General features: G+C 48.4%; 1 protein-coding gene and 1 pseudogene across 1 annotated transcript; one reads left to right on the forward strand and one right to left on the reverse strand.

Annotated features, from left to right (window-relative positions):
- The first annotated feature begins 7,047 nt into the window (after positions 1-7,047).
- On the forward strand, positions 7,048-8,144 carry LOC101773934 (annotated as a pseudogene).
- Positions 8,145-10,336: 2,192 nt separating this feature from the next.
- LOC101770542 (peroxidase 1) lies at positions 10,337-11,761 on the reverse strand. Its single transcript, XM_004965254.2, has 2 exons — positions 11,469-11,761; positions 10,337-11,321 (listed from the first exon to the last, which is right to left on the reverse strand). Exons 1-2 carry the CDS (start codon positions 11,688-11,690, stop codon positions 10,554-10,556), a joined length of 990 nt encoding a protein of 329 aa, XP_004965311.1. The 5' UTR covers positions 11,691-11,761; the 3' UTR covers positions 10,337-10,553.
- Between the last annotated feature and the right edge of the window lie 2,311 nt (positions 11,762-14,072).

The raw sequence follows: 14,072 nt of genomic DNA on the forward strand, positions 1-14,072 counted from the left end.
ATCGAAGAATTATAAATAGGGGATGGGGGGACTGTTGTTTTGGGCACCATCCTCTAAGCACTTTCATCTATCAAGGGTTTTTAGTAACCTCATTAGCCCTAGTCTCTCTCTCTAGATGTTCTCGAATGTTTTTGAGCACCGAAATTCTTTGTATGGAACCGAGTTTTTTCTGCAGGAATGGAGGCCCTAACCTTCTTGTGTCCTCCGTGTGTTGGGGGACGACGGTTTTGTGCATTTCTCGTTTGTGTTCTTCGCGTTCTTGTTTTCTCCCTTTTCTCCCTCTCATGTTTTTTGGTTGATTCGTGATTTCTAGGAGTTCTTGAGTCAAACCGGTCTTTTGGAAATGAAGTAGGATGTGAGTTGAACCTTTCCACCGAAAGTATTTGATTGAAACCTCACGAGTTCATAGATCGGGTCTATTCAAGTTCTAGGGTTGAAAGAGTGGTGTTCTTCACAAGATTTGGAATTCCCATTGTTTGACAAATCTTTTTGAGGAGATCTTTTGGGAATATCTTTGGTATATTGTTGTGATGCTATGGTTCAAATTTCGTGATTTTTGGAGGTCATTTGATCGAGTTTTGGATTTTTCTTCTCTCCTCACGAAGGCTGATTTTTGTGCTGTCGGAAGTTCCGACAGAGGGTCAGAAGTTCCGATACAGGGTCGGATGTTCCGACACAGTATCGGAAGTTTCGAAGGGTATATTGCTGAAAACCCAGAAACCCCTGTCGGGAGTTTCCCGGTACCTCCAATAGGTGTTGGAAGTTCTGAAACAGTGTCGAAAGTTCCGACAAAGATATTTTGAGTTCTGTTTTGCTTCAAGCTTTTCAGTTTTGCTTCCGGTTACTTCTCGAGGGTCCCGCTGTGTCTTTTGGTCATAACCATAGACACCTAGCCACCTTGTTGGCTCGTAGATCTCTCTTCTTCTGCTTGCTTGGATTTGGGGTTTGAATTTGGGACAGAGGTCTAAGTTTTCGTAAGAAATATTTGAGGCTCCTATTCACCCCCCTCTAGTCGCCTTTTCGGTCCTCCAATTTTGTACCTTCAGAATCAAAATTTATGTTTTTGTACTCTAAATAGGGCTGTGCATTCAGACATAGAGATATAGCACTTGACACTTTGACAGCCTCTTTTCAAGGAACACTACGGTCGGCACACGGCTGAACTGCACGTTTCCATTAATTGAATATAGCAGATGAGCTTGTATCTCAGTGGTAATGCATTCAGTAGAGGTGCCACCCACCCAGGGCTTGAACTTCAGGTGTTGCACAATAAAAATCCCCCTCGCTAGCACAGCCAGTGTTCGGGGTTTTTTTCCACAGCCAGGAGCCGGTGGGAAGCATCTCCCTATCGCATTTTTTTTATTAATTGAATATAAACATCAAGAGGTTAATTATGCGCTCCTAACCGACCCAAGAGGTTATGTGCAAAAATGTCATGAAAAAAATGTAAGACAGAACCGGAATATATTGAATTAGTTCTAAATAGCTGGACCAAGTCCACAGATCCTCGTAATGTTCACCATAAAAAAAAACAATTCGAAGCCCATCCCTCGTTTAGTTTGGCACATACACTCCATCCTCGACGAGTGGTAGTATCTCATTTCATCTCCTCCCATGGCGTCTGCTTTGATCCTCTCTTTGCTTCTACTCCTATGCCGCAGCTACGGTGGTATTGCTCATGCAGATGCAGTTGCAGGTCATAAGGGACGTAAAAGAAATGAACTGGATTTCCGTGAGGAGAATCCGACTCCCTGCATCCTTATGATAATCCCTGAATCAGTAGCTATCACATACAGAACTCATTTCAGTATAATATCATTTTCATACAACGATAACAATACAAATTTATTTATTACATCCCATAATATGAGAGTACGATATGGTACATGCCCCTTGGGCTAAACGACATGAATAAAACCAACGTAGGGGTAACTAGCTTATGGAAGCATCTTCCTCATCATGATCAACTCCACAGGCATTCTTGAGAGTAGCATCACAACCCTCGGTCGTACCAACCGTCGTGGTTGCTGTCGAAGTCGGACTCGTAACCTGCAAACTCACGAGCTGTCCCCAAAGATTGAGACAGGTTCACGTCACCATCTGTATGCAAGCTTTAAGTGGCCTAGTGCTAGTAGTCAAAAATGTAGTCAAGGGATAGGCTCGAGTTCCCTATGCAGCAGCAAGCATAACGTATAAACCTCCATATCCATCATCCCAATCTTTAAACACATCGGGTACACCTACCTCGACAGGGTCCCTATCACTAGGCATCCTAACTCCATACTAGGGTCGAGGCGAAAACTCCCTCTCTTCGCCTCTCAACAACTACAATCGGATCCTAAAGGGAAAGGGAGTCACTTCCCCTCTTCCCGACTGCAATTGCGGCTCACAACACACAAGTAGCTCTAAGGAGGAGGTAGAGATTTTCCAAAAATAATGGACAGTCATCGCGACACAGGGTTGTCCATGACCAAGGACGCGGCTATACGTATAGTTTTAATTCTGCATAGTGTGTGCACCTGGACCCATCTAGGAGTGAGATAATCGAGGATCAGCCGATTGAATATCACCCTACCATGCGAAGAACCTGGGAGTTACAGTACCATCCTGCATACGGGCTCGGATGCTATCCCCTACAGAGGACCACCCAAAACTATGAAGCACTCCCATCGAGGCTAATCAGGGGCAAAATCAAATCACGGGGCAAAAGGTTAGCACCACTCCCCCCTACACTGATACTCTATCATACTGTGATACTGTATCATACTGTAGGTATGGTACCGCACTTGCCAGTCTCGACTCGGGCCTAGACCCATAATTCGGCGAGTGGCGTGCACGTTTAACATATTCTCGTGAAGCATGGCGACCCACTTGATTTTAGACCGGGGCAAGCTCGTAACTCCCAAAAGCATTTCCACAATATGGTCCACAACGACACCTATAACAGGTATCAACCCCAACTCCTATGCTCCTCAACTGTGTACTTATAACAAGTACCAAAGAGGGAACATCCGAGAACGGACCCCAAGCCCCCAATCCGAAGATTGGGTTGTGTAAAGCTCACCCCAGACAAGTATCCAAAAACACATTCTCCTGCCGATTTTAACCCCACACACGCCAAGAATCCTAATCCCAATATCCCATACACATGCAAGCATCGCACATTGCGTATATAAGTAGTATAGTAGTAGGTCAAACAAGGACATAAGGCATAAAGAAGGCTATGCAAGGTTCATCATCATCATGCAAGGAATAAAACACTAGCGTACTAATTTAGCAATGCCTAATGGGTATTCAAATCGAATGGGCGTGAACCTGAGTAGTCTTCCTCCTTGTAGTGGTCCTCGAATGGCTCTGGCTCCGAATTCAGCTCCGAGTCTCCGGTAGCTCCTAATTACACAATTACCATAATTACCATGGTCTATTTGCAAAGAAAATCCAAAAGAGATCCATAGAATACCCAAACAAGACCAAGGACTAGTCTATCGCATGCTTCATGATTTTAGAAAAATGATAAAACTTGTTTCATAATTTTTGGAGTTAAGATGAATTAGCTATGAATTTTTTAGATTTAAATCAATTTCTAAATTTTTAAATAATTCATGCAAAATAAGAAAAATTATAGGGGTGACATGTGGCAGCACCAGAGCGTGCCACGTGTCTTGCTAATGTCATCAGTGGGTCTGGATGATGTCAGCATTGACTCGATCAACGGTCAACGGTCCATGGTTTGGTGGCTCCTATGTGCTAATGCGGCACCCTGGTAGCTATATAGGATAGCTATAGGTTGGCTTTTGCTAGCTGTAGGCTATCTATTGTATTTAGGTGGCGCACATGTGTTAGCCACGTGGCTCAGCCACGTGTGATCTTTAGGTGTCTATAGGGGAGGTACAAGCGAGCGGTTACGCTGAGGTGGCACCCCACACAGCGCTAGCGTGGCTGCCACTTGTGCTTGGCCCACGGCGCGGTTCGGGCGCCCGGTCCGCCGTGTACCACAGACCGTGGTTCATGTGCACCGCATCCATGACTAGGCACCCGCCGGCGGGGCCTTCCTTCCTCCCTCCCCCCTCGCTCCGCCGTGGCTATGGCTAAGGCTGGCCAAAGAAGGCTCTCCCAGCGATCCAACAACGAGCTATGGGCCCTATCTCTCACCGGCGAAGCGGCTCAGGGTGTCGCGGGGCAATGGTAGGCAGCGGAGCGTCGGGTTCCAAGTGGCGGCACTCGGGTTGCACTAGTGAGGTGGCAAGGTGCTCGCAAGGCTGCCTCATAGGGGCCAAAGGCGCGTGCTTTGGCTCACTGGCACCATGCCACGGCCATGCAAGCACTGAGAGCGGAGTCTATTGGCGGTGGTTCAACATGGCGATGTCGGTGGGCGGTGGTGGTGCGCCGAGGGATGGCTGGAAATGATGGGTGAGGGTGACAACGCGCTAAAAGGGAAAAGGCCAGCGAGACGAAGCTTGCTAGGACATAAAGATTGCATCTTAGGGTCCCTCAAGGCTTTGGCTGCGATGGCTGAAACGGCGGCGCGCCCAAGCGGTGGGTTCACGACGAGCGTGCGTGAGGCAACGTTGGGAGAGACAACACTTGCAAGAACGCGGCTCGATGGCCGAATAGAGGCAGCGTGCGGTGGCGTAGCTAGGCAGGGCGTGCGGATCTGCAATGTCCCACGGCCGCGGCCTTGGCTACGGCGACGGGCGACGCCACAGAGCAGAGGCGGGTGGCTTACTCGGTGGATTGGTGGTGTGGGCTTGGAGCGGTGATGAGGCGAGGTTGGGCGAGGTGGTGTAGGACGCGCGGCAACGCTGGTGTTGTCGTACGGGATGCTGGCTCGACGAAGGTAACGCCACTGGTGGCTCTGGGGCGGCGGCGCCTTCCTCCTACTTCGGTCCTCCCCTTCCCCCCTTCTTCTTTTCTTGGTGGCGGCGGAGGATAGGAGAGCACCTAGGGTGAGTGGGTTGCCGATTTCGGTCAAGGCCCGGGGTTTTATAGGCACTTGACTAGGGTTTGGGGGCACCGAGGCACTGTTGGATGGCCGGTGATCTTTGGGGTGCGTGCAGGGTTGCGTGGCGCGCATTGAGCGTCCCCCCCCGGGGCTAGGGTTGGCGCGCGTAGGGGTGCCGGGCATGGGATAGGGCTTCTGGAAGCCTCCCGCGGCTTCCCTTGTTGCAGAGTAGGAGCGGGCAGCGTGGTATGGGGTGGTGCAGCGAGTGTGAGAGAGAGGCGAGAGGTGGAAGGAAAAGCTGATAGGCGGGTCCCGCCTATCAGTGAGAGGTAGGTCAGGGCGGGGTGGTGCGGTGCAGGCTGAAGTAGGCTGGCCTATTGGGCTGGCTGGGCGAGCAGGCCGTGGCCCGGGGTAGGTGGGCTGGTAGGCCGGCGAGTTAGGAGGGCCGGCGAGGTTAGCGGGCTAGGGGAGGTTTAGGCCCAGGTTAGGGTAGGTAGTTAGTTAGGTTTAATTCAAATTTGAATCTAGAATTCAAATTTGAATTCACTCAATCAAAATCCAAATAAGGCCAAATAAAATCCAAATAGCACTCTAGCAAATATCTGATCTTAGGTTTTCAATTTAATTCAATTTAATCTAGGAATTTTTTTTGGGAGAGATTCAATGAAGACGTTCTTATAGTTTGAATTTTCACTCAACCAACAACAAAAAATTTGAAATCCACCTTTTTGCAAATACAAACATCTCGTAAAAATACGGGATGTCAAGATCGTTTCAGTCATCCGAAGAATCAGCATGTTCATCATCATCCATAGGTATCGCACTGATGAGCAGTGATCAGCAAAGCCACATCTTCAATACTAAGGGGGTGTTTGGCAGTACTCCACTCCAGAAAAAACAACTCCACTTCATCAACTCCACAAAATTGCCTGCCAAACACGTCAAGCTCCACAAATTCCAGCTCTAGAAAAAACGTGGAGTTAGGGCTCAGATCCACATTTTTCCTGAAGTACCTCAGGGGGTGCTCCAAAAATATTAGTTTCAGACTTCCTCGTGGAGTTGGAGGTTATTTACCCACCTTTGCCACTTATTACACAACGTACCGGTTCGTTTCTAATTTTTCCACCACCCGCACCTGTCGTCACTGCGCTGCCCGTGCCACCCTCGCCTCTCGGGCCTCGCCACCCCCTGCTCGTCGGACCGTAACGCCCCTGCCTGGCGGATCGCCCCTGCTCGTCGGACCGCGCCGCCCCCGCCTGGCCCCTGCTAGCGGACCGCCCCTGCTCGCCGTACGGCCGTCTCGTGATCTCGCTGGAGGAGGCCGCGCATTGCGTTGGTGCCAGGAAGGTCGAGGAATGCTGCCTTGTGCTGGATCTCATTGACAGTGAGCGGAACGGTGGCGTGGTACCGCCGGTGCAGCAATAGTGGCGGTGGTCGCATCCGCTGGTGGCCAGGCAGGAAGCCAACAAGTAGCCATCCACGATGACGGCGGGCAAGGAGGCCGCCATGCGGGTGCCAGTGGCGTCCCCGGTCCCGGCCAGCGCGTGCTTTGAGGGCGCGATCTGCGCAGCGATTGGGATGCGGATGAGCTTGCCCGCTTGCAAGCAGGACTTGCAATGCGTCTTGAGGAAATATTTGCGGCTGTAGAAACAATTTTGTAGTCACCAAAGACGAATTTTTTAGTCACCGTCGTTGAATCCATAGGTGCGATCTAAATTTGGGTTTTGATTACTTAGATTTGGGTTCTGATTAGTTCGAGCGCGAGCCGAGGAAGAGAAGCGGAGGAAAGAGAAGAGACAGACATGTAGACCCGTTCACAAAGGGTAAAATAGACTATTCACAACAAGTGCTCATATTTTTGGAGCTGGAGCACCGCCACCAACCAAACACGTGCAACAGCTCAATATTGGGCTGGTGGAGTGGAGCTGGTTTTTATAAGGAGAGTGCTGCCAAACACCCCAAAACCTTCATCTGTGCTGGGACGACTCCACACTCCAGCCGCGTGTCCATGCCACTGGCGCACCGGCACGGGCCTTGTGCACCCGTGCAGGCCAAAGACGAGATGTCCCTCGCCGAAAGGCTTCGCCGAGACCGTGCGCGCACCCATGTCCATTACAAAGAGACTCTCCAGGAGCCTTGGGCTGAAGAACGACGACGATGCTGTAAGCGTCCCGACACAGCTGGGCTCATCCTACGACACGCGGCAGTACGTCGTCACGGTGGGCTTGGGCAGTCCGACCGTCCCACAAGACCCTCCTCTTGGACACCGGCAGCGACCTGACATGGGTTCAGTGCAAGCCGTGCAACTCCAGCCAGTACTATCCCCAGAGGCTACCCTTGTTCGACCCGAGCAGGTCCTCTACCTACAAAACTATCCCCTGCGACTCGCAGGAGTGCAGGGCCCTGGCTGCCGGCATCGACGGCAATGGCTGCACGAGCAACTGGGACTGCGCGTTCTACGTCAGCGGCGTCTATAGCAGCGATGCGTTGACACTTTGTGCCGGAGCCGTCGTCGAGGACTTCCACTTTGGCTGCGGCCATGACCAGGAGGGCCCGTTCGACGAGTATGACGGCATCCTCGGTCTTGGCCGCCTACCAGAGTCGCTCGTGTGGCAGACGTCCGGGGAGCACGGCTGAGTGTTCTCGCACTGCCTCCCTCCGACGGGGGGCTCGACGGGGTTCCTGGCCCTCGGGGCGCCGGACGACACCTCCGGCTTATCGTGTTCACGCCGCTGCTGACGATGGACGATCAGCCGTGGGCCTACCAGCTGATGCTCACCGGCATCAGCGTCGGCGGGCGGCCGCTGGACATCCCGGCCGCCGTGTTCCGGGAGGGCATGATTACGGATTCGGGCACGATCGTCACGGCGCTGCAGGACACGGCCTACGCGGCGCTCTGGGCCGCGTTCCGGAGCGCCATGGCGGAGTACCCGCTAGCGCCGCCGACGGCACAGCTCGACACCTGCTACAACCTCACGGGGTACGACAACGTGAACGTGCCGACCGTGTCGCTGACGTTCCGGGGCGGCGCCACCGTCGACCTCGACGCCTCGTCGGGGCTCCTGCTGGATGGTTGCCACGCGTTCTGGACCACAGATGGAGACGAGTACACTGGCGTCATCGGCAACGTGAATCAGCGAACAACGAGGTGTTGTATGACCTGCCAGGCGCAAGGGTCGGGTTCCGGACTGGCGCTTGCTGAGCTCTTTGCATTGCAAGCATGCTGTTCTTTGACTTGGAGCCTTTTCAAAAATTTGCGTTGGCCTCCTTCAAAAATTAGCTTCTTTCGTTCAGAAAGGTCAAAGGTTGCTGAGCAGAAAGCCTGTGAAACTCTAAACCACAGTATGCAAGTCTGTTTGGAATAATATTTGAACACCCAAATATATATGTTGAGTGTTTACTCTTGGATGTCTGATAACTTTGAAATTCAGAATATTCAGCAAATTACAATGTAATTAATATTTTTATTAGTTTGTTTTTCTTTTCTGCAGCAATATGAACTATTCTAATATCTTACAAACGTTTACAAACGCTTCATATCCAAGATTGAAACCTTGAAATTTTAATATTTGAATACCCAAATATGAACTATTCTAATATTTGAATACCCAAATATGTTGAGCTCGTCTTGTAAAAGACAAAACCATTCTCTAATAGCCGTCAATATCTACTGACGAAACTGTTCTATGAGTGCTCTGGATTTTATAATTTATAGCATGAAAAAAATGCACCCTGTATTTGAAAATAGCGTCAACACTTATGACTATGGTGTGAACCATATCTTTCGAGGCAAGCTTCTATCATGTTTCAAATTCGAACCGCAGTTTTCATTTAATTTTTACTGATGCTTTTGAAGCCATTTGCATTTTTTTTTTGAAATTGTGAATGCCCTGTTTACACTTTAAAAGCTCTATAATTATATTCATAGAATGTTAATGGAAACTAGAAGGAAAGTATTCTGAAAGTCCTTGAAGTGGCGGTGGGCTTCCCGGAGTCTAGCGTCAGGGAAAACTTTGAAGGACGGCTATAAGGAGTGGCCCAGCTAGGAAGGTGGTCAGGGAGAATAAATCAATACAGAGATCACCATTGATGACGGATTTGGTGGCGGCATTGGATGCCGCGATTCTCAGAGCTCATGACAAGAGAAAAAGGAGACTGAAGTTCAAAGAGGAGTATGACAAGTGGCATGCATATGGGAGCAGAGGAGGGGAATTAGTGAAGCACCGTGATTCGCAAAATAAAAAAAGAATAAAAGAGGGCAAGAGGAGATAGCTGTATAGCATAATAATATGGCATCAAGCATGCTTTGCTTCTGCAGAGCGGTAGAGAGACAGTAGAGGAACAAAGATTCAATGCGTGGGCACGCCGTAGACAGTAAACAAGGTTAGTTTTTCCTCTGCCTTCCCTCTTGTTCAAAAACCCATCTCAAGGATTTTCAAATTTTTTTCTTTTTACATATTTCTCATTCATAATTACCCAGTTTAATTTGGTTTCAGCCCAAAATACGTTGCAAAGATTAAAAGATGTATTCGAATCCGGAAAAATCATTTGACCTTCAACAATTCCTCCAAAATAATGGAAAATACACTTACTGCAGTGTATACTTAGCCCACTGCAATTAGCGAATTAAGGAACCCAGTAAAAGGCCACGGCCCCACCCTGCTTGATTGAAGACAGTCTTGCTGTTTTCACTCGTATCTAGGCCACCCAGACCGAGATCAAGGTAATCGACGGGGAGCTGGCCAACTGCTGGCCCTGCAAGGCATGAGGGGCTGTAATATGGGCTACACCGGACATCTTGGGCCGGGCCATGGAGTGACTAATTGAGCCATGAGTGAGTTCGGAACCTAACTGCGAAATTTGTGCATCATTGAGTCCGCCACACTGCCAACGCGCAAAACGGCAAAAGTAATTTTCGGGTTAGGAGTAGTCTGATGTAGTAAGGAAGACATTGTTTTGATTATTAGCTCACTGCTTGTGGAAAATACGTGCAATATAGAACAATTATATCATGGAACTTCTTTCAAATATTACATCAAAATATTATAAAGACATTCATGGCTGAAATTTGAAAGTGTTGAATCCACGGCAACTAAAAAAACTCCCTTTTCTTGTTTTACAGAGTAATAGGTATCTAAATGTAAAATAAATTTGTTGGCTAACTTTAGGACAACCATCATCATGTGGCTCGTTTTTTTTCTTGAACTCCCTTCTTTGCTGTGCAACAAGTTTGTGTACATCACTTGATTCAGAGGCTGGGAATGGTTTCCATTGTTATATTAAAATGTAGTAATTTAATATGTAGCACAAAAGTCAATAAAGATTTTCTACAAGTATGTGTGCTTATTAGATCGCTGGCTGTTTTTATAGAATTATAGATATAAGCTGTAAATATGCGTACAAATTCAACATTGTATATATATGAAATATATAATGTGGGCACTCTAGTCTTATCTACTACTTAATTGGCAAGCAAAACAATTGATACTATTTATAGCAAGAATGGATTTACAACAATAATTAACGCAATGGAGTGATGAACGCACAGAGAAGCAGCCCTATCATCTCAAGCAGTTACAATTAAAAATCAACGATTTAGCAAGCTGGTACTCTAGTTGACGATGTAGCACTTTTTCCTGATCTCCCCCTCAGCACCGGTGAGAACGCCGACGTTGCCCATCTTGATCATGGACTCACTGAAGTCCTTGAAGAACACGTCATCGAACTTGCCGGTGGCGATGTGCTGGACGTAATCCCTGGTGGCGGCGTCGGTGAGGAGTGCGGCGTCGGACTGGAAGAGGCCCCGGCGCTTGGCGACATGGCGGTAGTAGCTGGTGTCGAAGGTCTTGTAGCTGCCAGGGTCCATCTCGGACAGCATGGCCTTGTCGTCGACGCTCTTGCAGCGCGTCCTCAGCCTGTCAGCGTATTCGCTGTCGAGGGTTGGGTCGGCGTTGTAGGCGCTGCTGAAGTTGTAGAGCCGGCCGGCGTAGGACGGGCAGTGCGCCGTGCCGAGGGTGTGCGCACCAGAGAGGACGACGAGGTCCTTAACATCGAGGTTCTTGGAAACGAAAATCTTTGTGAGCAGAGGGATGTCTCCGTTGGCTGGAGGCAGCTCGTCGGCCGCCTCTGTGGCGCTGGACACCTTGCCGTCTCGCCTCCCGAGCGCAACCGGCCAGGATGGGCCCTTGGCAAGCACGACGGCGTCGCGGGCCATGAGGGTGAGGACGTCGGCGCAGGAGACAGTGTTGGGGCAGGCGGCTTCGAGCTTGGCCTTCACCCTGTCCACGGAACCAAATCCCCGGAGGCTCTTGTTCGGCTTGGCGTCCCTCTCTGCCAGGTTGCCCTCGGTGGAGTTGAGAAGGACAGACGCATCACAGCCCTGCAATTTTGAGTTGTAAGCACATTGTTCTATCAGTTCTATGGTGACCGATCAGTGGTGCAAACCTCAATGTAGTACGCAATATACATGTACATGATGGATATTCAAAGTTTGTGAGGCCATGGTGGACTGGGTAATATAACTTACCCTGACGAAGCAGTCGTGGAAATGGAGTCTGAGGAGCGGGCCGGCGAGGCTGGGTGCGGCCGAGATGATCTTCTCCATCTCATCACGGACGATCGCCTCGACATTGGGGCATGTCTTGCTGTAGTAGCCGATCTCCAGCTGCGCCACCGCCGGTGAGCTGCCTGCTGCGAGCAGCAGAAGGGCCACAGGTAACAACAGCAGCACACAAGACTTGATCGCCATAATCAACTGATTGCTAAGATTTTTTAAGACGGATGAAGCAAGAATGTTTTGCAAGTGAGACCAAGGCTGCAATGTGGATGGATGGAGATGTCCTCCCAACTCCATGAATTTATACAGGTACTCCTAGCCTTCTGGATACCAGGACTTGCGTGTGCTGTGGCGTGACAACCTGTTCCTGCGTAGTACACACAAGCCATGTGCTAACTGCCATCTCAACATATATAATCGACAGCCTCCATCGAAAATAAAATTGCACGTACTGAATTGAGGTGTTGACGCTTGGCTCCAAGTGAGCCGGTCAATACGAAGATAAGAACCAGAGATAGACGGCGCTGATGAAGACCAGTTCATGGCCGCGTCGACAGTAACATGGCTCGTATCTATACTAGGAGAAGCCAGCGCCTTGCAGGCGGCAATTATCCGTCGCCGGTTATTATATATACATATATACTATATAATTGAGGGATTATATACATATATATAAATAAGCACCAAGGGGAATAACACCCCATGTGAACTTGCCAATGATTTGGGCTATAGCTGTTTATGATAGTGTCTGCCCCTGTGGCGCGGAGGGAATTCTTGGGTGGCGGCCCTCTGGTCGTGGCGTAACGTACGTGAACGTTACAAAAGATGCATGTTCTCCGCAGCATTGGCCGGTACAGGTTGACCGTGGCCTCTTGGCTTTTGGGCGTCATCGGCCGGGGAATGTTAGTTTGGAACATCCTAATGATTGCTTACCGGTTTGATTAAAGAAAGCTGGGTTTTGTGTGCGGACGGTGCAGAGGACAATATAGGAGCAAGCCCATGCTAAATTTGCTCTGAAACTTCCTTCACAAGTGGGGCATTTCTTGCCAACCAAAGCCTAGATCCCTCCATAACCACGCATAAACTACAACTCATCAGCATGGCCACATATAACAAATTGCTCCGTGGAACCTCAACATGACATGTGAGATTGAAATAGGTTGCCTTAAATATTTCAATTTTAAAGGTGTGGATAGTAAAGTTTCGTAAAAAAATATAAATTGAGATCCAACATATAAAAATTGCTCAAATTATAATTGTCAACCTTTTAACATCAAAATTTCAACCTTGAACTGGAATAAAATGTGCGTTTCAACACATAATTGCTGAATTTTAAACACACATAATCTCACTATATATAAACTTGAAGGAATTCGACTATAAATTGCAAAACTTTTCAACAGCAAACTCAGCTATACCTAGATTTTTTATTTTTTTTTCCACCATGAGTTAGTCATGACTCCTCCATACTGGATAACTATATAAACCATGAGTTAGTCATGACTCAGCTATACATAGATGCTAGAGTTAGTCATGACGGATAACTGTAGGTACACAGTAAACCTTAGACACTGGAAATGGGGGGCACCACCGAAAGCATTCATGGAACTTACAAGCACTCCTCCATACTCCTAAGCTTCCTCCCCTAAATATAAGGACTTCCAAATTTGTCTTAATAAGTCAAATTGTCCTATGTTTGACAAAGTTTATCAAAATAGTAATAATATTACGATATCAAATTAGTGTTATTAAATGATGCATTATATTTTTTATACTGTACTTCATCTTTGAGGATATAGATATCGGTACTATGTATATTAAAATTTGTCAAACATAGGATATTTTGACTTATGAAACATTCAAAAGTTGTTATATTTAAGGAAAGACGGAGTATATTTCCAAGAAGATTTATGTGGGGACCCTACTAAAACACCAATACAGGACGATACAAATCACAATACAGGAGCTTGCCCAAGCTAAATTTATTCAGAAACTTCCCAAACAAAAGTGGGCTATTATTACTTGGTGAACAGCCCCAACAAAAGCATTGATCAAAGGACTCCACTTGGAGCCCCCCCCCCCCCACCCTCATTTCAAGAGATTATGAGCGGGTGACTTAATTTGGCGAAGTGTGGTGATTTCATACTTGCAGGAATGGATGGTTGTCGCGAAGTGAAACCGCTTGCGCTCGGACAACGTCGCAGACGAGGTGCCACAGAGACTTCACGTTCAATAAGGACGCATGAACGAGGGCGGCTTGCAAGAAGCGAAGTCGATCGATGGCTAGTGGTGGCGGCTCGGGAGACCACTCGCGATTCCGATGGGGAGTGAAGTGATGAATGCATCTTCGGATAGATGGCCCACTCGAGCTTAGGTACAAAGTGATGAGTTGTAAAAGGGTGTGACTAAAGTGGTGTAATGTTACTATAATGCCCTCGAATATGCTTCGCACAAAGCTAAAGGGGGAGTTGTGCTGTAAAGTGTAAAGATTACGGCCCTATAAAATGGGACCGTGAGGAATGCAAACCGACATGTTACGATGGAGGGGGAGATTTCTTAACCACTCCCGAAGTC

The sequence above is a fragment of the Setaria italica genome, chromosome IV (assembly GCF_000263155.2).
Source record: "Setaria italica strain Yugu1 chromosome IV, Setaria_italica_v2.0, whole genome shotgun sequence".
NCBI lineage: Eukaryota > Viridiplantae > Streptophyta > Magnoliopsida > Poales > Poaceae > Setaria > Setaria italica.

Bases quoted from the DNA above. Each gene is read 5' to 3' on its own strand.
- LOC101770542 (XM_004965254.2), bottom strand. From the start codon at position 11,690: ATGGCGATCAAGTCTTGTGTGCTGCTGTTGTTACCTGTGGCCCTTCTG. The intron at 11,322-11,468 runs GTAAGTTATATT...TCAAAATTGCAG, and splicing joins TCCACGACTGCTTCGTCAGG to GGCTGTGATGCGTCTGTCCT.